A 26979-nucleotide genomic window follows, 5' to 3' on the forward strand; every position below is an offset into this window, starting at 1 on the left:
GTTCCTATAATTCAAGAGTTAGGAATTAATCATGACTCGAGGCTCTTCTACGTGAGTTTTGTAGACTGGAGGGTGTATACTATGAAAGTATTGAAAAACCTGAAATGATAAATCTAAAGAAAACTCTAATAATATTTAAATGTAAATTCTGATCAAAGTTGCGGAAGTATGCAAGAACCTTCTCTAGACTTTTAGAACACGAGCGAATTTGGTTGAACAAAGATATTACTGTTAACAAAAAAAACGTTGCATCAGGTTCAGGTAGAAAGTGCAGGAACTGTGAAGATTTAGGTGATAGAAGCAGAAGATCTAAGGTATTAATAAATAAATTAAATTCAACCCAGTTAAAAAAATAGTTTACAAGCTTAAATATTAAATATTATCTTGTTTAAGGTTGCCAAATTGGCTGAACATCCTGCTGAAGCATTGGCATTAGCTTCAATAAAAAAAGCCACTAGAGATCCTAGCAAAAAAGACTTCGTTGATCTTGTGAAAAGTGCTACAAACTCTGAAAAAGATAAAATCAAAAAGATAAATTTTCCGATAAAAATGAAAACCGAAGATGCCTTGAGCTTAAAAATTCAGTGTGACCTTTCTGATGAACAGTATCAAATTATTAGAAATTCATCAATAATACATAATGAAGATATTTATCCTTCACTTCATGAAATTAAGAATGAGAGACAAATGTTATCCTGAGGGTTTAATTGTTACAGAAACATCTGCTTCAACTTCTCTACAGGGTATGTTTAATCATACTCTGACAAGGATATTAACTTTTACGGAATGTCAAGACTCTATGAGAATGTTTGCTGAAATTGGGGGGAGGTTTAAAGGTCTACTTCATTTTAAAGGTGGTTTTGATGGTGCCTCCAGTCAAAGTGTCTATAAACAAAAATACACTGATACAAATATTGGTGAAGCCCAAGTTAATGAACAAAGTCTTTTCCAGACAGCTGTTGTTCCATCTAAATTAACCATCATGAACAAAAATGTATGGTTAAATAAAAAGCCCTTTAGTACACATTACTGTAGACCCCTCCATCTCCAATATCAAAAAGAAACGGAAGAATTGATAAGAAATGAATATGAACTTTTAAAAGCAGAAATAAATAGACTAGTCAAGTTTGAAGTAAAGTTAGAAGTAGAGGAAGGCAAACCGGATACGACTATCACATTTAAGTTCAAACTAGATTTAACCATGTTTAATGGTAAAGTGGTTAATGCCCTCACTAACACTCTGTCCTCGCAATCATGTAATGTTTGCGGAGCTAAGCCCAGTGAACTTAATAAGCCAGCATTGATCAGATCTAAACCAATCAATGAAAAAGCTTTATCTTTGGGTCTTTCTACTCTGCATTGCTGGCTCAGATGTTTTGAATATATTTTACATTTAGGATATAAATTAGACATTAAAAAATACTTTGCCAAATCCCCTGCTGAAAAAGCATTAGTAAAAAGTAAAAAAACGAACCTTCAACTGAGGTTTAGAGAAGAGCTAAGTCTTATAGTTGATATGCCCAAACAGAGTTTTGATAACACTAACGATGGAAACACTGCCAGAAGAGCATTTGAAAATGCTGAAACTTTCGCTGATATAACGGGAGTGGCAGTAGATGTAATTATTAGATTGAGGACAATCCTAATAGCAGTATGCTCCTGTTATGAGTTGAACTCTGAAAGTTTTGGCCAGTGTTGCTATGAAACTACAGCTCTTATACTCAAAAACTATTGCTGGTATGTGATTCCCCCAACTGTTCATAAACTCTTGGAACATGGTGTGCAGATATCTGAGGCATTAGAACTGCCAATTGGTTACTTCTCTGAAGAATCACAAGAGGCTCTAAATAAAGAAATTCGCAAAGCTAGATTAAACCATACAGCCAAGATATCTAGAAAGAATGTTATGAAAAACCAGTACCAATACTTGTTGATTAGAAGTGATCCTGTAATATCAAAAACTTGTTTTAAAAAATACAAGGTTGAAAATGGAAAAACACTTACCCTTGAAGTTTTATCTTTGTTAATGCTGTAATAATGAAATAAAGCCTTTTTATTAGTATTAGGTTTTCTTTTTTTGTTTTCTTGACAGAAAAATTAGATAAGATAAATATTTATTTTGTTTTTAATATACTTTAATATTATATAATATTAAAATATTTTTCGAACCAGTTTTTCTTTTTAATTAATAAATGTTTTGGTTTGAGGAATTTAATTTTTTTTAATTAAGTCAGTCATTGTGCGCGTAAAAGTTTCTAACGCGTATACGCGTAAGTAGTACGAGCCTTAGGCACAAGAAATATTTAGATTAAAAAATATGTGGTATTCTTTTATATGATATTTTGGATCAAGGAATTCGATTTTTTTATTTAGGTTATATTTTACGCGCGTAAAAGACAGTTACACGCGTATGCGCGCGCCTTACGCGTCATAGGTACGCGTAAAATTTATTTTTAAATGATCAATTCAAAATGATCTATTCTTTTTCTCATCACTTCGTCCATCCAAGGATTTTTTAAATAACCGTCAATTGATATGACTTGAAAAGGGCAGTCCAATTCATCTGAAATAGTTGCATCATTTGGAGTATCAACGCTGTTTCAATTTCGTCCTCATCGAACCATTCAGCAAAGACCACGTTCCCTTCTACCGCAATTACGGCCATTAACTCTCTTTTTGCACTTCTTTCCTGTTCTTCGCAAACAGATCTAACTCGAAAAATAGGTAATAATAACCATATAGTTAATAAAATTGGAATGATTAATGCTGACATGCTTTTTTAACATGGCTTAGGAGACAAATTACAAGTTACAATGATTACAGAATCTTTAAAGTATACTTGATTGTACAGAAGGAAAAAACAGATTGTAAGGAAGACGTTTGAATGATTTTAATGATTGAGGAATGATACTCTGAATATTGGAAGTGATAAGAAAAAATACAGAAGGAAAACGATTCTTGCTGGTGACGTCTGAAACGGCTACAGCTTTTAAGCCATCTATTGAATGGCAAATTTGAATAGGTGGAAGCAGAAATCGACTGGGAATAACATGAAAATAAGAGCTCCTTTTCAAAAAACAACATTCAGGATCCTCACTTTTCAGAATTTGCGTGATGTATTGGCTGGTAACCACATGAGAGGCTAACCATTCCTAACCCTTCGATAAGAGATGACGAGCATCAAGCTCCGTCTTACCTTCTATTAATATAATCAACCGTTGGAAACTGCTCAATCATCAGACCTGAAAAGATCGAGGCACAGATCATTCCAGTGAATGAAAAAAAAATTTTTCTCTAAAGGAAGATCCACTGTCCTACTTTAAATATAAGCCACAATGTAGATAATTAATTTCTTAAGCCATGCTGTATATTTTTTTTTAATAAATAATAAGATAAAGAGTTGATATTAAAAACAAATTTAAATTCCTTGAGAGTCTAGATGAGTTCCATATTGATCATGAGGGAAAATTAATCCAGCTAAATCAACACTGAAGATAACTACTGGCTTGACTAACTTAGTCAAAGGGTCTTTTGTAATGAAATCGAACTCTGGCAGAGTCAAAAGTTGTTCAAAATCCAATCTGTGAGCATACTCTGTTGATGATGAATGCTTTGTCAGATTGAACAGAAATATAAGTGGGACCGAAGTAGGAAACTACGTTAGATTTTCCAAGCTCATATGGTTTGATTTCAATGCCGGCATAAAAAAATGGGATGTGCTTGCGCTTTGCGCCAATGACTCAGCCATGATCAGGACAAGAAACTTGATATTCCATATGCATTAATATAGAAACTTGTTTGTTAGCAACGGTGATTCCAATTGGGATCCGAGCTTTATTGTCTTGACTTATAAAGCACACATCCTTAAGGCCATATATAAGAGCAAACTTCTTTCTTATTTCTTATAGTTGCTGTACAAAAAGAATCATTACCGTGACTTGAATGAAGATCGTTTTAAAAAAGTTATCTATATCTAAAAATTTCCAAAGGAAAAAACAAAATCTTTCAAAAAAAATTTGTGTTTGGGGGGAAGGGGGTGATAGGCACGTTAATGGATCTACACTAAGGCTGTCAAGACCCTTGATTTTTTTGGTGTTGTTGGTCCTGATGTGGATTCACTAAATCCAGTTACACCACAATATTTTGACTTGGTCCTTTTTTTCAAAATGATTTATTACCTGCACTATCTAATGCACGCAGCATATAACATAAATTGATGAACCCATAAATAAAATGTTCCAAAAGGGTCAAATTGGACCTTCTAATTTGAATTTGGTATCACGAAGTTGGTATGGTTGCGACTCGTTATGTTAAATCAAAATTTATGGGACGTTCAATCTGTTTGCATCTGACGTTATGCATTCATTCTTTAACTGTTTTATAATATAAATAAATCAAAGATTATAAAGGTGTATCAGATGAAACAAATGTATTTTTTCTTTTCATAGATTATTTAAAGTAACGGAGGAATAAATTGATTCTCTTATAGATTTTGGAACCTGTGGTCTCCGCATAATTCTACACAATTTTAAGACAGGGGCAAAACCTATGAAAACATCACTGGAACATTTGATTATCCTATGAAGTTTTTTTGGCCACTTGGTGATGCCTCTTGAGAAGTATGAAAATTGTCATAATAAGCACTGCAGTATCCATTAACTCAATTTTTATTTCAAATCTAAGTTAAAAAAATAATTGTATCAATATTTTTTCAATTTTATTGCATAAATTAGTTAAATATGATCATTTATCTGCTGAACTAACAAAAAACCACCATCAAAACTTTTTATAAATAGAGTTAAATTAAATTAGAAATCATTTCAAGATTTTGATATTAAAAGCTTTATTATTAAACTCTTCTAGGACTTAAAGTGAATAAAGTTTTTCAAAATGATTGGAATGTTTTTAAAATAGTTTGTGTTCTTCTATATGGGCGATCCATATAGAAGAACACAAACTATTTTAAAAATTCCATAAAACATGGTTTAAACATGGTTTTAGTAAACAACTAATAAGTAATATAAGTATAATATAAAACAAATATAAACTAATATAAACAAATATAAAAAACAAAACAAAATATAATTAATATAAACAACTACTTTAAAAGATCTATTAAAAAAATCTCTTATTGGCTACGTCTTGTTGAAAAGTATTTGTCTTACTTTAAAGAATCCCCTAATACTATCAAAGCAATGCTGCAACATGTAAAAGACAGGTCAATGTAAACACAATGTCTAACAGTACTAATTTATTACAATGTATAACAGTACTAATTTGAAGCAAAAAACTTTAGAGGTTGAGAAAAAAAGCAGTTAAAGCAAAGTGCAGAACCATGCAAAGTGAAATGGTATCTTTAATTGAAGAGTCTGATATGCCAAATTAAGAAAAGCAAAAAATCTTTGCTTTTATGAAAGAGTCCAACAAAAACAGAAATTTTTACAAAAATTTTATTGATAAAAAAGTTTATAATTATAATTATTTTGATAAAAAAATAAACACAAGCAATAATTTACTTAATACAGAACAACAAGCGAAAAACAACGAAAGTTGAAAAATAAGCTACGCCATGGTGATTTTCTCTTTGGCTTGTTAGTTTTATTTTTAGAGATGATCTGTGTTTACTCTAAGTGCTTTATATCAGAATTTTCATCCCGGAAATCCTTTCTACCTATTTTTCAAAAAGAAGTTCCACTAGAATAAGCAAAAATGAGTGACAAAACTTTTAATACAAAACTTAGCCGCACAGTGCTAAATGCAAACAATGTTATTATAGGCTTGTTTTGGCATAGAAAAAAAAAATATTGAGCGTAAATTGAAAAATAAAAAAATATTATTTTAGAACAACTAACTACCACTTAACCACCATTTAACCACCACTTAACTATCACTTACGGTACAACTCTACTAATCTTTATCAAAAGTAAATATGATTGTGTTCAAATTCTCTTTGCTGAAATTTTTGGCAACCATTTAAATCGCCCTCAAGCCAAATATTTTGTCAATATTCTTTTATACCTTATGTTTTGCGTATATGTTGAATAAATAATTATCACATATAAATATATTAAATAATAAAATTTATAAAATCTTCATCTTATTTTTACATCTATTCTTACCAAAACTTTGATTTATTTTATACTTGCTTACGCTTCCATAAGGTTCTCACTCAAAGATTCTCATGATTTTAATTCAGATACACAGCTTGATATACACGCTCGTCTTTAGGATATCCTGACCTCTCAGCGAAACACCGGTATACACTCTGAAACTGTTTAACATAATCACAATCAATCCTGGAACTGCATTCACTTCAATTAACAATGAAATTGTTAATTGAAGAGATTGAATTATTATGTTCAGCAGATTGCTCATGCCCACTGATTGGCTTATGAGCAACTTTCCAGTTGCAAAATCCATCTTTGCTTGCTGAAGAACTCCTACTTTTCCCGAAAAAGAAGCAAGGTTTGCAATAAACATTACCACTCTGAGCAGAATATTCCAGCCAATTGTGTTCTTTCGTTTTCTCAATTTACTAGTTTTCAAAAAAAAAAACTCTTTTAAGGCGCGTTGCAAAGTTCAAGAATTGTCACGGGTTTCAGACCATGAAAAATCAGCGGCGTTGACGTCTCTACTTTGCTGATTTGTTGTAATAAACTCAATCAGGCCATTACTTTGACGTATCCAGTCGAAAGGGTCAATTGAAAACACTTCGACGTTTTTTTTTTTTTATTTATCAGCTAATTTTTTACTGTGCACACTAATTGGAGTCTAAGGTAGCTTTCTGCTTATAAAGATCTTCATTACAAATCAACGAATCCAAAGAATTGCTGTTACATATGCAAGAATCGACCGCCTCTTGTGATAATGCATCAGTTTGTTTTTTTGCGAAAAATCTAACCAACTCTGGCAAACATTTAGGTTTGCGATTCGTTTTAAATTTGCCTCTTTCTTTCTTTTGCCACCAGACTTTCTTTGGCTAGGCTCATCCATGTTGTTAATTGATCACTTCAGACTTTTACTGGATTACTTCTGACTTAAATAATTATTTAAATTATTTTTCTTTGAAAAAAAGAATTATTAAGAAAAGATAATAATTATTTTAATGCTGATAGAAACCATAGAAACCATAGAAACCTTTTACGTAAACATTTTTAGACACGATGTAACAAAATTTACATGATTATTGCAAAATTTTCGCCTGGTGTAAAAAATGTAGCAGACAAATTTTCTTTCTTCAACCCGTATATTTTTGCTGGCTGGCCTCTCCAAACGTCCCGACCCCGCAGCGGCTACCTAGGTTGGACATGAGTTAAGACGGGGCTGTTGATATTCCTACTTATATTTATGTATTACAAGATCATTTTGATCTTTTTCAGATTTTTGCGATCTTTTTTCAAAAACTATTACTTATCTTTGTAAATTTGTAAAAATTTCGTATCATAAATTATTAAAGATCAAAATACATAAATTTGTTCAAAACCACCTTGAGGTTCTGTGTATAAAATAGGATAATTGTAAATCAAGGATTTCCGTTCTTCTTCTTTGTCGGTGAATTGATGGTTGCTTTTTCTGCATTCGTTAACAAAAAAGTTAGACATATATTGTGAAATAGTTACGGCTTCATAAGAATGATTAATTGTACTCTCTCCACTTTCAGTTATTGGAAATTCAAAAACATTTTCTTCTGGATGCCATTGAGTTGCGTAAAAAGGATAAAAACGAGCTAAAAAATAAATAAATAAATAAAACAGTTGACACATTAGATGGCCAATGAAAAACATTTTAAGCATAAAAGTTTTATTCAAAAACTTTATTCAAAGTTTCAAAAGTTAGGCGTTACCTTTGAAAATAAAAGTTACGTTGCTTCCTTTACATTATATGAAAAGTGTGATGGAAACAAAAAAATTCAAAACACTGCTTTTTAAACGTAAAAATGATTAACACTCAAAACACTGCTTTTTAAATGTAAAAATGATTAACACTCAAAATACTGCTTTTTAAATGTAAAAATGATAAACACTCAAAACACTGCTTTTTAAACGTAAAAATGATAAACACTCAAAAATTGGTATAGTTGTTCTATATAGAATAAATTGAAAATTTATTTCATTTAGGATTATTCAAATTGTCTTCCTACGTCAGACCTTTTTTGTTTTGACAAAACTATGACAAATAAATCGCTATTTTATCAGGCCAAAAATTGACAAATAAAAATATTGGGTGAAAAATAATAAATGAGTTATATGGATAAAAATCATTTGGAAACCTCAACTTAATCGGCCATTTTAAACTGGAGATGTTTGAACATGTTTGTTCAAACTTAAAGAAAAACAAACATAAAATCTTAAAACAAGAAAAATTGGGAGTCAAAAACAAAAGGAATTTGTTTTTTTAGCCTCAGAATATCACTTTTGAAGAGATTTAATTTTTTGCTTTGTTTTTTTCTTTTTGCATATCAAAGATGGTTTACATTTTACTTGTATTTTTTATAAAACCTTTCGGAATAGTCAATTATCTTGATAATCCTGATAGAAGTTAATACTTTTAACATCATTAATTTAATACTAATAGATTTTTATCTCCGCTACATCGTAATGATTACTTCATAATTTACACCAATTTAATATATTTTAATACTTAGAAATATGTATTTAAGACGTTGAGTTCATAAAATTGAGTGAAATGCTGCATTTGAATTTTTGATAATTTCTCACCAAATTATCTTTAGATAAAGACTTGTTGTGTATTAAGATTTAATTTGTTACTATGAGTGTTTGTGAGTTAAGATTTAGTTTGTTACTATGAGTGTTACTATGACTTTTTATCTAGTCTAGTAGTCAGCTTGTTACATAGCGTCGGCTTACTATCAAAACCTCCTAAGTCCGATTTTTTCATTTTTGAGGTTTTGGCTTAAATTGGTTAGTTTTGTTAATGCGCAGCTCTATGCAAAACCACATAAATCTAATTGCCTCGGAAATATATTAAACTGCAATCTATTGTTTATGGTCAAAATCTTCTAACCCACAGACACATGATTTTTTTGTCAAAATCATAGGTTAGAAATTTAGCTCATACAAATTTATTGTATTTTGAGTGTGTTGGCTGTGATTTGAAAGTGCAAAATGGATAACTCTACCAAAATGGAGGTAAGTAATGTATTTTTATTGAATTTTAAAACTAGTTATAGTTATCAATTGCAATATTATTCTTAATATAGCTTGAACGAGACATAGACGCTTTTGAGTATTAATTTGTTTATTTTAAAAGAGACATAGAAGTTTTGATCAGAATTATTTTTTGAATTACTTTAAGTACTAAATTAGTTTGATAATTCATTTTATATTAAAAAGTTGCTTACACATTCCATTTTTATTTTCAGTTTATCTATCCCAACTCCAGATCTAATCGTATTTTCTCGATGATCGATATTAAAAGCAACAATTTCGTAACTGATAGACTGAATAATGAGACTGACTGTATAGAAAACTGATAGACTGAATAATGAGACTGACTGTATAGAAAACTGATAGACTGAATAATGAGACTGACTGTATAAAAAACCTCAATAACGAAATTGAATTAGCTGTTATTACTTTGAGAAATTTAGAAAATTCAGGGAAAACGTAGGGTAGATAAGAAAGATTGGGAAAGAGAAAAAAATAAAAGTAAAAGAGAAAAGAAACAGGAACATTATGGATTAAAAAAAAACGCAGAAGGAAATTGGGTAATTGATTAGAAAAAAGAAGCAAGAAAGTTAAAACCCTTTTGCAACTGTAAGCAAAGTGCAAATACTACAAAAATACAGCGCAGAAAATTTACAGAAGACGATAGATTAAAAATTTTTAACATTTCTGGAAAGAATTTAACTGGTCTCAGAGAAGAACTTACGTAGCTAATTTAGTTGATAGTGTTGCCCCAAAAAACAAAAAAAATCAAGTTAATGAAACATCATGCCGTTCAAATACGTTCTTTTGCTTCCTTAAAAGAGACGGCGTTCGAGTTCGAGTGTGTACATGTACGGTCCATGTGTAAGGTCCATGTACCTATACATAGCGTATTTATAAATATTTTTGCAAAATTGTTTATAAATACGCTATGTATAGGTACATGGATCTTACATAACTGGGCCATGCATAAAGCAGACGTAAGACCAACAAAGCCAGTCAAAAGTATTATAATAAGAAGAAGGAGAAGGTGGAGTAACATTCAATGAATTTGCTTCTATTTTGTATAGTTTCCTTGAAACCAAAGAGAACGTGTTCCCTGGTGAACAAGTAATTTTATATAGTGGTGAATGCAACTATCAAAATAGTAATTCACTGCTTGCAAATTCTCTATTACATCTATCCCAGATATAAAATTCTACTACCAACCAAAAATTTTTTGGTATCCGAACACACACAAATGGAATGCGACAGCATTCATTCGGCTATTGAAAGAAGCATTCGAAATAGGGATATGTACACACCTGCTTGTTATTTGTCTGCATTAAAAAGAGCGAGAACAAAACCGAAATCTTATGAAGTTGAGTATCTGGGATATATTTTCTTTAAAGACTTTTTAAATTTACGATGTTACACATCCATTCGTCTAGGCTATAAAGTTGGTGATCCAACTGCAACGGATTTACGTGCCATTCAGTATAGACCAGATGGCCAAATTTATTATAAATTAGATTTTGATGATGTCTGAAAGTGTTTAGAAAAGCGTAGTACAAGAAACAAAACATTTGTAAATACTACAATAACGCCTTTATAAAGGTTACCTAGGCCCATTAAAAAAGCAAAATGACCATTTGCAGGAAATAAAAGTTTTATTCCTGTTGATTATCATGCTTTCAATGATAACTTACGATTTGAAGATTAATAATTAATTTTATACATTAAAAAAAAAGTGCAACTTAGTCTTAATTTTAACCAAATATTTACTTAAGTACAACGTTATTCTTTATTCTAAATAAACTTTTTAGTTGCATTTATGTTTTTTTTGTGTATTGGTAAATTTATCTTGTATCAGTTAATTCAATATGTTGAATTTTGTAAATTAATAAAAATTATAAAACCTTTGTCTATGTCTTATTAATTAAATAAACCTATGTCTTAATAATTGCACAAAAAATCTGTTTAAAACCTTTTAAATCTTTTTTTAGGCTATTTAATCCATTAAATTGCCAGAAAAATTGGTATTTGTGTATTAATTATTAGTAATTACATTTGTTAATGAAACTCAATTAAAAAAAATCATTTTGGTGAGTCTATTGTATTTATTATTAGTTTTTTGTGTCTCCTGTAAAATTTGTAAAAAAGGACAAAGAAGGTATTGATAGTAAGCACATAGTATTGATATTATACAGATATTTTTATTCTCATCACTGAAAAATTTATTAAATATAGTCAAAAAGTAGACAAGAAAATATTTCTGTTCCTCTTTTATAACAACATTAAAAATAATTTTTATTGTTTTTGATACTAAGTTTTTATAAAGATCTAGAGAAAGGTAGATTAGAAGGTCGATTAGCCCCTTATTTAATAATATACCTTAGTCAGTGATGTAGGTCTCCCGACTTAAGTATTTATCTCGAGACGTCTCGAGACTCATATTTAACTGTCTTAGTCTTGATATTGTATTGTTTTGGCCTCTGCCTTGGTCTCGGACCGTTTTTTTTTGCCCAATTTGATGCTTATAAAAAATGTCAACACAATTAATGGATTAGTAATAACGAATCGTTGGTTGCCGCAACTCCCCGCTCTCAAGGAGAGTTGTACCTAGAAATACGTTTTTCTCTTTTTTTACGTATACCTTTGTTAGATAGTCAAAGTGGCTGATAAAGTTCCCACAATTATTAAATTCGATAATTTTTTGCTATGAAACACTTTTTTTTTCTTAAATAAATGTAACACATAATAGTTCTTTTTATAGTTAATAATAACTATTTCAAAAACAAAAAAAAATACAAACAAACAGAAAAAGTTAAGTGAGGCAATATTTGCATTCTATAAATGCAAATATTGCCTCACTTAACTTTTTCTGTTTTTCTTTATATGTGAGATGGCAATGCTGATTGAAATAATAGAAATACTCAGACTTTTGAAAAGACTACAGATTTGTCACAGAGTGATAATTATCTGACAAAAGGACGTATTTTGTCTTCAACTGTTGGGTTGCATAAGGATTTTAACATACTTAACTGTCAAGTATCCCACTTCACTGGTTAACGACTTGTTAAGCTCTTTGTGTGTCAGGTTTGGTGACTTGTTGCAGAATGTCAAGATTTTTCCAAAAGGTCACAAAATCAAGAAGAACTCAATTTCTTCTTTAATACTTTACCTGATGGCCTGAGCCTTAGATCCTAGTTGTTAAAACTATGGCTAGAGGAAGACCATCCATCTGGTCCAGATGGTGTTAAAAGATTTGTTCGCGAACACATTGCAGATAAGTAAAAAGTTTTTTTTATTATTATTTTGTTTGAACTGTTAAGTTGTTGTTGATTGGATAAAAATTAAAATGGTGGTTTAAAAATGGTGGTTTAAAAATTAAATTCTAATAGTTCCGTAATACTTCGATTAGATTTCACTTTTTTTTTAATTCTTATATAGACAATATTGATTTTCATGTTCTCATAACAGCAGTGTTTTCTTCCATTATAGAAAACTCACAAGCCACAATTTTCACCCAAGATTTATTGGTACCTACAGCATAAATAATTAGGAAGAGATGAAAGAATAGCCGGACAAAAATGTTGACGTGACTCTTTCAAGCTAGCGTACATCAACGGTTTTTCATATGCAAAATATCGCCAGAGAACATAACAGCAATAACAAAATGTTGTCACATTATCACCAACTACTATTGCTATTGCACGGAAAAAATAGTTTCAATTGCATTGGGCACATTTGAAGATGAAGCATGGTTAAAACCACAATCTGCTTGTTATTACAATATTATGAATCCTTCGCTTGAGAAGTTCTGTATTCCATCTTTTTCTGCACCAGTGGAGCGCTTAATCAGTCAGGGATGTTAAATTATGCAACCAAATCATGCCAGACTGAGTGATAAGATGTTGTTATCTCTTTTATAATTTTTTTTTTTTTTGTGACAAAACTGTGTTTTTTAAAAGACCATTTCAGACTAATTTCAAAATTTTAAAGAGCTGAATAAGGACCGGCGAATATTCGTTAAAATTCTGATTACGAAGTTTACTGAAAGGCGAAGTTGACTTCGGCTTCGACTTCGGTGCCGAAGTTGAAATAGAAGCTCGGCTTTCAGTTAAATTCGGTAACAGTTCCAAAATTTCATTTAACTTTCAGATAAATTCAAAAGCTATAAAGTTTTTTCAATTTATAAAGAAGAAGAATTATAAAATATATTATATGTTTTATGTATATCAACCTGCTCACAACCCTCTTTCAACTCTTTAACTCCGAAAAGTGTTTCGGAGTTAAAGACTTGGAGACGGTTGTAACCAATATAAGAAGTAGCTTTCTCGACTAAAATGGCCCACTCAGCCTAAGAAACATGAATTCGTTAAAAAAAAAAAAATAAACATGTTAGAAATAAATTACGATTACTTAATCGTACAAAGTCAATATTCGGAAAGTCTTTTTTAGGCATGCTTTTAAAAGCCAAATTCGCCTTTCAGTTAAATTCGGGCTACATATACGGCTTAAATTCGTCGTTCAGTTAAATTCGGTATACGCCTATGATCCAAATTTGTCTTTCATTTAAATTCGAGACATTAAAAGTTGACTTCGCCGGTCCTTAGAGCTGATTGTCTAGATTTCATGTTTTACTTCTTGTATATACTTTGCTTAAGATGTATACATGTAATAAAATGGTAATACGACTTTTAATTTCTGAAGCCAAGAAAAAGTAATGGCTGCCTAGGTTTTTATGTCATTCTTGTTCTAACTTTTTGGTGATTTGCAGTGTTGTAAGCTGTGGTATCAAAACAGAAACGCCAAGAATGATGACTAGATTTTAAACTGCCTTAAATTGCTTTTCCTCGAGAATGCTATTATGGTTTACAAGCATGCTCAAAAATGAATGAAAGTTATTTAATTGAATACTCTTAGAGTTTCTGCTAAAGTATATTGCTATGCAGTTTAAGCATTCCATAATCTTTAAAGTCATCTATGCAGAAAGTGTTATGGATCTTGCATCTAAATATTATTCAATTTTTTCTAGAGGATTATTGGTTTCAGTCGGTTTATATTGAGTGATATTATATTGAGTCTTTTAAAATGATCTACACAATAAAAAATTATTTTTATACACAGATCATTTTAATATAACATATATAATAAAAAATCTTCTTCACTAGTTGTAACCTTACACGACAAAGATTTAGTAAATATCTCTGATTTCTAGTTCTAACTTTATGAGTGTTAAAAAGAATTACTAAAGTTTGAACACAATTTTTTACATTTCCGTACTGCAAGCGTTTCTTTTTATAAGATTACCAATTGATGCGAAATTAAGTAAATTATACACACATCCTTGGAAGTAGATAAAAATGTTGACTCAGCTTTCAACTTATTTAAACATCGCACTCCGTTTTTCCGTAAAAGTAAGGTTGACAAGGTCATTACAAGTTAGCAATTGAACTTCATAGTTAAACAAAGTTTAATCCTGAAAATATATTTGCAATTTAAATATATTTCTATCAAACTTTATATTGTTTTCTGTTAATGTTAATTACAATTTTTTGATAATATTTTGAAAATAATTAAGATGCTTGGATCACAAAATAAAAAAAAACCATCAAAAAAAAAATACCCCCACCAATTTATAAAGTTTTTAAATAGTTGGACTTAAAATGGAATCAAAATTTACAAATTAAAATTTTTTTTTGAAAAAACTTTGGCTTTCAATAATTTTTATAGAATGTAGATCTATTTTTTGAACGTTCAGCTTTTATAGAAAAAATATAAAAAAAAATTTTAATTTTTGATAAACCTATTAAAATAAAAAATCTGATGTAAAAATAATTAAAAACTTTTTAAAATTCTATTGGTTGAATCTACCGAAAAAGAGTTGTTAAAGGCTCTGTGGCTTCCGTCGGTCGCAAACCTCATTTAAAAAAGTTTAGAGGTGCATAAAGTGGTAGTGGTCCTCTATGTTTAGAGCAAAATATGGAACTCCGCCTACTTGAGTTGTGATACGTTTTATGTTTCTGTGGCAAAACATCAATTCTAGAGAATTGTTTTTTTAGAGATTGTCAGTTTAAATTGTTTTTACTTTAGATTTTTTTAACAACTCTTTTACAGTAGGTTAAAAAATAGGATTTCAAATGTTTTTTAACTTTTATTACGTCAGGTTTTATCTTTTTTAACCGTTTTTCTAATAGGTTTAAGAACAATAATATAATTTATTTTATGGTGCTTTTTTATAAAATCTAAACGTTCAAAACATAAATGGATATACATTTTATAAAGCCCTTTATTTTAAGAGCCAAACTTTTTCGTTTAAATTATTTAAATTTATTTTTATAAATTTTGATTTTAAGTCCACCAAATAGAAAATTTATAAATTTATTGGGTATAAATTTAAACTTATCGACGTAGTAAATTTAGATTTATTGATGTAATAAATTTAAATTTATTGCTTCCAAAACGTTCTGAATCCTATTATGTAAAATTATCTTATGCAAAGCAAATTGCTATATATATGCAAATTGCTATATATGCAATATATGCTACATATGCAATATTTATATATATGCAATATATATGCTATATATGCAATATATGCAATATATGCTATATATGCAAATTGCTATATATGCAATAAAAGCAAATTGCTATATATGCAAACAACTTTGTTTAAAAAAAATAATACTACGAATTATGCAGTAATCGAATTAATTTATTTTGCATTAGATTTCTTCAATACTATTTTACATTAAAAGTTTTTATTGTACTAGTACAATAGCTTTGCTATATAATGTTTGCTTGGCAGTGTCAAATGAATTTGACAGTATACTGTCAAATTCATTTGACACTGCCCAGCAAACATTATATAGCAAAGCTTCAGTGGACCTAGAGTCAGGGGCGTACAATAAACAAAAAAGTTTCAAGCCATATGTCCGCTTTTTTAAATATATATTGTATATTTTAGTTTTTTTTATCCTATTGTTTACATTAAAAATAAAGACTGGACTATTGAACAATGTAAACAAGTTGTTTGGTCAGATGAATCTCTTTTTGGCTCAAGATCCGGGTTTTTTTTGTCCCGCACTGTGTATAGACATTTTGAGCGGTTCACTGTCGTTTTTTTCATTGGTTACTTAGTGGACCGTTAATGACAGTCGCCAAATATGGCTAGTCAATAGCTAGCCGCTATATCATGTTGGAAAGTTATCTGCTGGCCACTTATAGTGAATTCTACTAATGGTCCACTAAATAAACGATTGGCAAAACTTCAATGAATCGCTAAAAATTCCTAAATAGGTCCAGTGCAAACCCGCTACAAAAATGTTTGCTGGGTGGTATATATATAACATATTAGGTGTGATGTGCCCCAACGATTGTTCTTACCCAGTGAGCACACCAGCCTTGGAATAATGTTGACTATCTCTGATATCTCAACTACTACTCCGATAGCGATCACATGTTAGCATGTACATCGGAGTTAAAGTCCGGTTGTGTGCATATTTATTAATTAAAAATAAAATATGTTTTCTTCACATCAAAATAGCAGCGTTTGCTTGCGTTAGAAAATTTGAAGTCACTTTAATTTAAAACGTTTATCCATATTGTTGTTGTTATTATCATTAAATTAATAATAATACGTATATTTAACATGAAATTAAAAATTAAGCTCTATATAAAACTATTTTAAAAAGTGGCATAAGTCACCTCTCTTCATTTGTGAAATAATTTAAGTCAATTGTGTTTGAAATTTTCACAAATGAAGAGATACCGTTACATTGTTAATCAAAAATAACTTGATTTTTTTTGAAAAGATGCCTTTTTAAAAATAAACGGCTCATTTTTTCCAAGAAAACTTTTTTTTTTTTAATTTGACGTTATAAATGACGTCAAATTCGGTTATAATGTAAAAATAAAATTCGTTAGTCACTCGAAATTCAACAATCGCAAAAAAGGTTTTTCGAAATGAGTTTAAAAAATATTTTTCGTCCTTTTAAAGGAAAATATGATTTCATAAAGAGTAAATTTAAAAAATATAACATTTTTGAAACAACAAGAAGTCCATCGAACATACAATGTGAACCAATTTTGTTGCAATATAATAAAAAAAGTTTCGATGAAACCACAAGGAGTTCATACTATCCCACAGTAAGGTGTGGTTTTTATAACAAAGAAATTTATATTCAAAGCAAAAGTCTATTGGAACTGAAGTATGAGAGGTTGATAAACAATATTGAAAGTATTTGGCAGTTTAATGGCAAAAATGTGAATGGTTCTTTTTATTCCTACATTGCATGCCCTGCAACTTCTGCCAGGTACACATTTTAGAAACAGTTTTATATTTATTGTTGGATCTCTAGTTTTAACTTTTATTGCGCGTGCTTTGTTTAAGTTAAATATGATTTAAAATTTTTTCTTTTTTATAACGTCATTAAAAAAAAATGCGTAAATAAATTTTTCAAATTTTATAAAAAATGCATTTACTTATTTTAGAGTTCGTTAATATGTTAATGCACTGTAAAATTAATAAACTCGTTATTACAGAAAAAATGAATTTATTTTATGTTGACCTTTTACATGCCTATCCTTAGTACATTTTTTTTAGATTTAAAAGAAAACTGTGGGCAAAGCCCCATCAACCTGCTGGACGTTGGACTAATCCATTACTTTATTTAGTATCTAGAAAAAGGTATTTTAGCTTCATTTACCTATTGTTTTCATATAATTCATATAGTGGAATATAGTTAAAACAGTTAAATACTGTATTCTCTCCGAAACTCCAAAACTCTAAAACTAGTTTGCGTGAAAATGTTAACTGTTTTATAGTAAAACATAATAATAAATATAAAACAATGTATCCCTGTATTAAATAGGTAATACCGTTAGTTAAATAAATTGAAAGATCTATTTGTTTATCCTCATTAACTTAGATACCATCTTACTCAGTAGTTTTAGCTTCAATTGATGTGCTTTTGTTCTTGTAATTTTAAAACGCAATCTTGGTCTTTAAAATTGTCTAACTAAATTAATTTTTAAATATTCAATGTTTAAAAATTATAACTTATGTTGCTTAAATCTTTTATTATTTCTAAAGACATAAAGATGATATGAAAACATCAAAATTGTCTACGCAAAATGTATCACCGAGCCTAAATAAAAAATTGGAAAATACTTCACAAGAGGATATGTTTACTTTGGGGAACAAACACCCTTCGCAACTTTCTGCTGAGCAATATTTGGTATATTTGTACTACAAAGAATATGACAGGTAAGAAATATTTTAGCGTAGTTAAATGCATTGCCAAATATTTTTTGTAGATACACATTAAAAAAACATATAATAAATTACAGTAATAGTGTTAAAAATATATATAAAAAAAAGTTTTAACATAGATTAGAAATTTTTAAACCATTTCATGTGCATTGGGCACCATAATTACATTCTCAATGATTAAGTTGGTACACGAGCATCAAAATATAATCTACACTTTGATCATTTTTTGTAATATGTACTAGTTTATATAAGTACTAATATGTTGTTAATAAAAACAATATTGAAATATGATATATGGTAAATATGAACTACAAATTAGCCTTCTTTGCCGAAATTAGTTGAATTTTCAATCGTACTGCGATTACGCCTTAGTGAGACATAAAATAAACAAGATTAATTTTGTCATAACTTTTGTCATTTATCATCCGTTGCATTAAAGTTTAATCCGTTGCATTAAAGTTTAATCCGTTGCATTAAAGTAATACCATCTTAATAAGCGTAACAACATTTTTTTTACTCAAAAAAAAAAAAAGTAAATTTTCCTTTATACAATCAATTAGAAGTTTGTTCATCGTCATGACAAAGGGAATTCTTAAATCTTTGAACTTTTTTTAATGTAGATTCAAACCTAGCATGTAAAATGGGACCATCTCAGAAGAACATTCATACCTTACAGCTAATAAAACTGTTATGGCATATCATGAACTTTCAGAAGAGTTGTTAAATTTATTTTCTTTACTAAAACTTAATAACAGTTCAGGTCTCAATGATGTTAATAGTAATGTCACTATTAAATCAATAAGTTATTCAGCAGTTCAACTTTTACATATTTTTAGTTTATCTATAAAACATGAGGTTCTTCCTAAAACCTTAAAAATTGCAAAGGTTTCTCAAGATTTTAAAACAGGTGATCCTTCTGTTGTTTCAAATTACAGACCAATCTCAGTTCTCACCTATTTTTCCAAGATTTTGGAGCGTGTTATGTATGATAGACTTTATTGTATTTTAAAAACCAATAACGATCTTTACGATAAATAATGTGGGTTTAAATCTGGTTATTTAACCAATTATGCAATCATTCATCTAGGCAATGAAATATTTAAAGCCTTTGGTGAATAAAAGTTTACCTTCAACGATTTTGTTAATCTAAGTAAAGCTTTTGATACGGTCATAATATTCTTCTATATAAACTTAAAAATTATGGTATTAAAAATTCTAACTTAATTTGGCTTAGAATTTATTTAACAAACAGAAAACAGTACACCTCATTTAATGATGGAAAAACGGATTTAGCGTCATCTATCAAAGAGATTTCAGAGAGATTACAAAGCTAAACGAGTGGTTTATAGCGAAAAAATTATCTATAAATATAAAAAGATAAATAAAATATACTCTCTTTGTTCGTCTTTATAAAAAAGAACTCTTTCTTTTAAATCTTCCTAATTTCTTTGTTAAAAACTTTGTATCTACGGAGAGAGTTCATTGTTGTTTTGAGGTGATGTTTAAGATGAAAATGTGACGTGGATGTTGCACATAAGTATAATCGAAAATAAAGTTTCAAAAAATATTGTTTTACTATACAAAGCTAAGCAGTTGTTAGACCAAACCTGTTTAAATTATATGTATATATATATAATATATGTATATATATATATAATATATGTATATATATATAATATATGTATATATATATATATAATATATGTATATATATATATATATATACATATATTATATATATATATATATATATATATATATATATATATATATATATATATATATATATATATATATATATTTATTTATTTATCGCTACCTAAATCATGGAAACGCTGCCTAATATAACGCAACTGAAAACTAAAAAAAAAACGCTGCCTAGTGTAACGTAACTAAAAACGTAAACTGCTTAGCAAATAAAAGCATGCTTTAAGAATAATTCGATGACATCAGAAAAACTTTTGATAAATGACGATAAATTTTTTCTGTAGCTTTTGATGAGGAATAATTGCATTTGTTTTATTCAATTTATTTGTTTTTTTATTTTTTATTCATGTTTTTAAAAAAATTAAAATAAATTAAAAAAAAAATAAAATAAATCTTTTATTGAATTTTTTTGAAAAATAAAAAAAGAAATTAAAAAATTCTTTTATATCTGTATTTCTATATACTTTTAGATATATTACACTACTATATTGCGAATATATGTCTTGTAATTTAACGAAGTTACGTTGTTTTTGTATTTTTATTATTGAAATTTTTATTTTAAAGGGCTTGGCGATAAGACCAAATATGTCCTCCTCTTACCCCAGCCATGTATTTATATATTTGTATTGCTTAATTTTTGTAACTTTTATCGTTTAATTGGCGAAGTACATAATTAAATTACAAAAAAAAATCTGCTTATAATCTACTGGTCAGCAAATTATCAGCAGATAAAAACAAAACTCATAAACCAGAAAGCAAACAATTCACGAGTGCTGTTCCGCATTGGTCGGTTGTTGGACTTTTATTTGTAATATGTGCAAGCCACTTTACAAATAACTTAGCAAAACATAAAAAGAAGTATTCCAATGAATGCAAGATATCAAACTTACTTCATATGATAAAACACCCAAATCATATTGAAAAATGAAATGAAATATAGGTCCAGGAAATTGCTCATTGTGATGATTTTGAACAGGTGTCAACATTACGCAACAGTCAAAATTAAATCATAATGTTCTTAATTCTTAATATATGAAACATATGAAAATTAGTTTCTAATTTTCATATGTTATATATGATTAGTAAGAAATCAGGCAGAAAACAGTTTTGACTAATCAAAGTTGTTGTATTCTAACGTGATCTGAAATTTAAATTTTTTGAAAAGCCGCCGCTGCAAGAATAGGTTTGCAACATTCCTATGACAATACCTAGAGATACAACTATTATGACAATACCTAAAGATACAGCTATTATGACAATACCTAGAAAACAACTATTAGCGATACTAGTTGTACAGCTTTGTTTTTCCTCGTCTTAAACAAAAATTAGGATTCCATAGTATACTGAAAATAAAAATATAAAAAGAAAAAAATTCTAAAAAAAAAAGTTATAACTCAAAATAAAAAACATATAAGAAATCGCACATTCATAGTTTAAAAACACTTTAAAAAAGTAGAATTTGAGAGGTATGATACAATTAAAGTTTATAATTGGATTTAAAAAGGTATAGCATTATGTACCACATATATAAGCACCATTATTATTGATTTATAGTTTTTCACGATCACGATCGATATTTCGTTATAAAATGTTAAAAAAAGTAGTGACAAAAAAAGCTTCTTTACAAATAGTGGGGTAATATCATTAAACCCATTTTAATACACCTAATTTATTCTTAATGATCATGCTTTCAAAACCCCTATAGAAAGCAAAAAGTATAAAACAATTAATTGGCACATCTTTTGTTATCCAGTGGTCAGTATGTAGTGTGTAGTGAAGCCATACTTCAAGTAAATCTTCAGGAACTAGATGAGTATTTCACATAATTTTAAAGGTTCTCAATGAACATACGCAATGAAAAAAAAATATTTAAAAAATATATATATACTTCATATAAAAGGTAAAAAAACTTTTTCTCCACTTTTCCGTATAAGACCATATCACATTACATCACAGATTAAATTTAACACTTGGTTTAACGTTATAGTTGAACGCGTTTTAAATTGTTAAACATTAAATTTTAATTGTTTAACATTATTTTATAATTTTAAATGTTGACATCTTCAATAGATTTTATTTGTATAAATAATTTTAAAAAAACTTCTTTTTATTTTAAATTATTTTATAATATTTTATCTATTATAATTTTTACTTTACAAGTTGTTATCTTTTATTTTTATTTTTATTAAGATTAAACAATACTAAACCATCAAGTTCAAAACAAACAAAAGAGTATGGTTGTTTTTGAAAAGAATCGTTCACCATTTACGGAAGTTTTATTTTCAAGAAAATGGTATGCCTATTTTAAAAAAGCTTTTTTATCTTTTATACGTTAAACATATTATATTAAATGTATTCAGTTTAAAACTTTATCATATTAAATTATTGACTTTAATTATTGATTTGATTTTGATCTATCTATCTATCTATATATATATATATCTATATATATATATATATATATATATATATATATATATATATATATATATATATATATGAACCTACTGATGGTGAAAGAATTTGTAGAATAAAAAAGTTAGATAAATGTTTTTACTAATTTATTATTTCTCTGTTCTTTAAGAACATTGAGCACTATATTTGTCGAATACACTAACATAATATATATATATATATATATATATATATATATATATATATATATATATATATATATATATATATATATATATATATATATATATATATATATATATATATATATCTATATATATATATATATATATGAATACATACATTCATTCATGTATGCATGTATGTTTGTATAAAATTATTATTTATAACATACTTATTTATATTTTATATTATTTTTATTAAAGAATTAAAGAAAACACTGAAAGGCAACGACTTCAAAGCCACACATTCGAAATAACTTATCATACGAACAACCATTTTAATGTCTGATGATTGTCATTTTATGTTGCAAAGAAAAGATCGATAAAACTTAAATATCGATAAATGTAGTAATAATAAAATATATAATAATAACGATAAATGTAATAATAAAGTATGTTTGGCAACCCTACCCCAAATGGAGAGGCGATTGATAAAGACTGCTACTTTTTCTTATACTAAACTTATACTTATTGATGAGTTTTAACTTTTGATAAATGATCTTTAAATTTATAAAGTTGTTGCATGCATAGTTTCTACCGCCAAAATGAACGGGATAAAAAATTTATGAATACGTAAATTTTATATCCTTTCATTATAAAGGTAGAAACTTTATTTACAAGGTAGAAACTTTATAGCCATTAATTCTAAATACCAAAAGTTTAGAAAAAGTTAAAATTTTTAAATGAATTTAAATTTTGTATAAACTAATAAAAAAGTATAATATTACCGCGTTCTCGATAAAATTTTAACATTATGCAATTTTAATACTGCTCCATTTTTAAATATCCTTAAAATATGAGTAGGATAACTCATATGCGTTCAATTACTTGATGAATATTTGTTGATATACGTCTAATTACAATTGCAGAGCTTCATCCCAATTAGGACAGACGTTTGAGGAACGTCTATACGACGTCCTATGAACGTTACAAGTTCAAAGGACGTCCTCAACACGTTCAGCGGACCTTCTATGCCCGCATGTTATGTTCTTAACTTTCCTAATACTCAGAAATTTCTGCTTTTAAGGTATATTTTATTTCCATAAACATGCCTAATAAAAATTAAGGAATCATTGTAGTTATAATGATTCATCACTCACCATTTACAGATTTCAAATCAAGACTTGTCAAATATTGCCAATAGACAGATTCTGATTAGAACTGCCAATAGACAGGTCCCGAATTCCAATGATGTACTGTTACAGCTACCTGAAATCGAGGCGAACCGTGACAAAATTTTCGATGTTAGAAAATTTTTTGATATCAAAATTTAAAAAAAGATGTCATCTGTTACTTTAAATGATATTATAAATACTAAAGAAGCTATTCCTCTTGTTTTGTCACAAGACTTATCTGAAAGTGATTGTTTAGAAGAAAGTAATGCTTATATACCATATAAAGTTACAAAAATAAATCGAAAGTATGTGTTACAAAACAAATGGGCCAAAAGCTTGAAAGAAATATCCTTAGGAAATTCAAAATTATCGTCAATTAAGTGGTAAATCAAAAGGGCTATCAATTAAAAATACACTTTTAAAAGGTTAAAAATTTCAAGAAAAGCGTTATATTTCATCAGACACAATATTTACCGGGTTTTGCATCCATTTAAAACAACCATGACATTCGCTTAAAACATTGTGGCAATCAATTAAAACGATCGTGATATTCAATTTAAGTATTTAACGCATGCGCAATCTAAACGTTTTTATTTATATACTTATTTATTACATATTATTTAAATTTATTTTTATTAATATTATATTCATTTATTTTAATTTAATTTAATTTATTTAAATTGTAAATGGATGCAAAACCCGGTATATATATCTACGCCTTACTTAGAAAATACACTGAGAAATTTAATGTTTCTATAACAAGACAATTGGTGAATGGTGTCACAGCAAATATATGAGCAACGAGAAATGAAAGAAAAAGAAAGATAAATTGTCAAAGATCCCACTCTTAGATAATTTATCTTCATTTTCTTTCATTTCTCATCTCGAACGACCTTTCCAGTTTCGAAGAGAGCGCCTTACCCAAAGAGCTAAACGTGCGTTTCCTGAATGTTTCAATAATAAATACTGGGATTTGCATCCATTTAAAATTAAAATAAATTACATTAAATTAAAATAAATGAATGTAATATTAATAAAAATAAATTTAAATAATATATAATAAATAAATATATAAATAAAACCTTTTTTTTTTTTGAATAATATAGAATGTTTAGATTGCGCATGCGTTAAATGTTTTAATTGAAATTCGCGATTGTTTTAACTGATTGTCACGATGTTCTAAATGAATGTTATGGTTGTTTTAAATGAATGTCGTGGTTGTTTTAAATGGATGTCATGTTTGCTTTAAATAAATGCAAAACCCGGTTCATATCCTGCAAAAATGTATTTTAAGCTAAAAAATTGTGTAAAGCGAGTATAAAATGGAAAAACGGGAAGTTATTGCACACATATGAAAAATTTCATTCCAAGTTATGCATGTTTACTGTTCTTGCCCAGCAGGATTGAGTGGATATTGTAATCATGTAATGGCTTTGTTATTATTAGCTGATTAATCTATGAAATTTCTTTAAAAAGTTCTAACTGAAATTTCTTGTACAAATAAACAACGACAATTAGGCATACCTGGTGAAAAAAATATAAGTAAAGCTCCTGTAATGAGTTCAACTGTTAAGAAAGAAAATAATAAGCGTGGTATATACTCTACATTGTATGACCCTAGACTATTTTTTGATGAACATTACATGAACTTAAAATAGTTGGAGTTGCAAAAAAAACTTATTGAAATTGACTACAAAATTGGGTTTACCGATGTTGTGCCACACACTTACAAATACGTTTGGTCAATTTCCATCAGGCTCACCTCTTAGTATGCATTTGCAAGTTGTGGAACCACATTTCGAAATAATATCAAATATACAAAAATTAGCTAAAGATGAGTCAGCTATTCAAGAACCAGAAATCGAATTTGAGTATTTACCCTTAAAAGAAATAAATGATGACTGTAATAACATCATTCTAAATTGTACATTTTCCTTTGAAAAGAAAATCGGTTTAGAATAATACAAGTTACATACATAGAGGCAAATGATATTGAAAAAACAACAGTTTTACAAAATTGCAATACGAAGAAACAAAATTACTTCAGCAATGCTCATAAAGTATATAAATAGTATAAATAAAGCCAAAAACGATGACAGTCTTTACACAAAAGTTTAGATTCTAAACTTTCTGAAAAAGCTGTACAAAATGGTAAGGAATTTGAACCTATCGCCAGAGATAATTATAAAGACATTATGAAACACAAACTTAATCATTCCATAAAATGCAGAGAAAAAGGGATTGTTATACAACCTAAATTACCATGGCTTGAAGCGTCACCTGATGGTATGTAAATTAATGGAGAGTTAAATAATGAGTTTGAGCTAATAGAAATAAAATGTCCTTCGTCAAAGAGAAATCATATACCCAAAGAATTGGTACTCAACAAATCTTTTTATGTTAAAATAAAAGATAAAAAACTATTCTTGCGAAAAAAAAATGAAAATGGATATTACACTCAAATACTAAAGGCTCTAGGCATATCACATGTAACATTTTGTGATTTCATTGTTTATACATTCAAAGGATTCATTATTATTCGAATTCCTTTTGATATAATGTACTTTAAAGATGTTGTAAATAAACTAAACTTATTTTATATTAGATATTTTTTACCTGCTAACGTTGAACTTAAGACTAATGAAATTGAACAATAACTTTTATGACAAATAAAATATTATTTAAGAACAGTTTTTTTACTACATCATTAAAAAAAATTATTTTAATTTCAAAAAACATTATTATGTTTTTTCTGCATCATTTATTAAGGGTGATTGAAAGTTTGCAAGGAAACAAATAATAGTCCAAATTTGATTTACTGAACCATTCAAAGATAATGATATTTCACTACGAATTATTTTATATCGCTTTATTCTTTGAATAGCACGCTCTATATGTATTCGTACAGATGCAATAGTTTGACTTTCTTTAACCTCAACTAATGTAAATTGGTTTTAACCTTCTAAAAAAGAAGGGATGTTTAGACTTACATTTATGTTTGGTTAAGGGAAACAGTACACACAACTGGTTGTGTGTACTGTTTCCCTTATAAGCTTTTTAAGTCTAAAGAAAAAACCAAACAAACTCTATAGCGA

At 28.3% G+C, this 26979-nt stretch overlaps 2 protein-coding genes across 2 annotated transcripts in view; one reads left to right on the plus strand and one right to left on the minus strand.

The window, feature by feature from the left end:
* Positions 1–7410: 7410 nt before the first annotated feature.
* Positions 7411–26979, minus strand: part of LOC100203476 (gamma-glutamyl hydrolase A) — a 38826-nt gene continuing 19257 nt past the window's right edge. The window contains exon 2 of the mRNA XM_065803394.1: positions 7411–7726. Within this exon, the coding sequence (XP_065659466.1) occupies positions 7458–7726 (269 nt within the window). The 3' untranslated portion in view covers positions 7411–7457. The remainder of the gene's footprint in view (positions 7727–26979) is intronic.
* On the plus strand, positions 17091–23152 carry LOC136083746 (uncharacterized). Its single transcript, XM_065803395.1, has 5 exons — positions 17091–17467; positions 17758–17841; positions 18247–18420; positions 22324–22426; positions 22974–23152. The coding sequence occupies exons 1-4, from the start codon at positions 17118–17120 to the stop codon at positions 22379–22381; spliced, it is 666 nt and encodes a 221-aa protein (XP_065659467.1). The 5' UTR covers positions 17091–17117; the 3' UTR covers positions 22382–22426; positions 22974–23152.

Source organism: Hydra vulgaris, chromosome 08 (genome assembly GCF_038396675.1).
Source record: "Hydra vulgaris chromosome 08, alternate assembly HydraT2T_AEP".
Taxonomy (NCBI): Eukaryota; Metazoa; Cnidaria; class Hydrozoa; order Anthoathecata; family Hydridae; genus Hydra; species Hydra vulgaris.

Excerpts from the sequence above, each read along its gene's own strand:
- LOC136083746 (XM_065803395.1), top strand. The coding sequence starts at position 17,118 with ATGAGTTTAAAAAATATTTTTCGTCCTTTTAAAGGAAAATATGATTTC. Across the intron at positions 17,468-17,757 it reads TGCCCTGCAACTTCTGCCAG|ATTTAAAAGAAAACTGTGGG; the intron begins GTACACATTTTA and ends CATTTTTTTTAG. Across the intron at positions 17,842-18,246 it reads TATTTAGTATCTAGAAAAAG|ACATAAAGATGATATGAAAA; the intron begins GTATTTTAGCTT and ends TTATTTCTAAAG.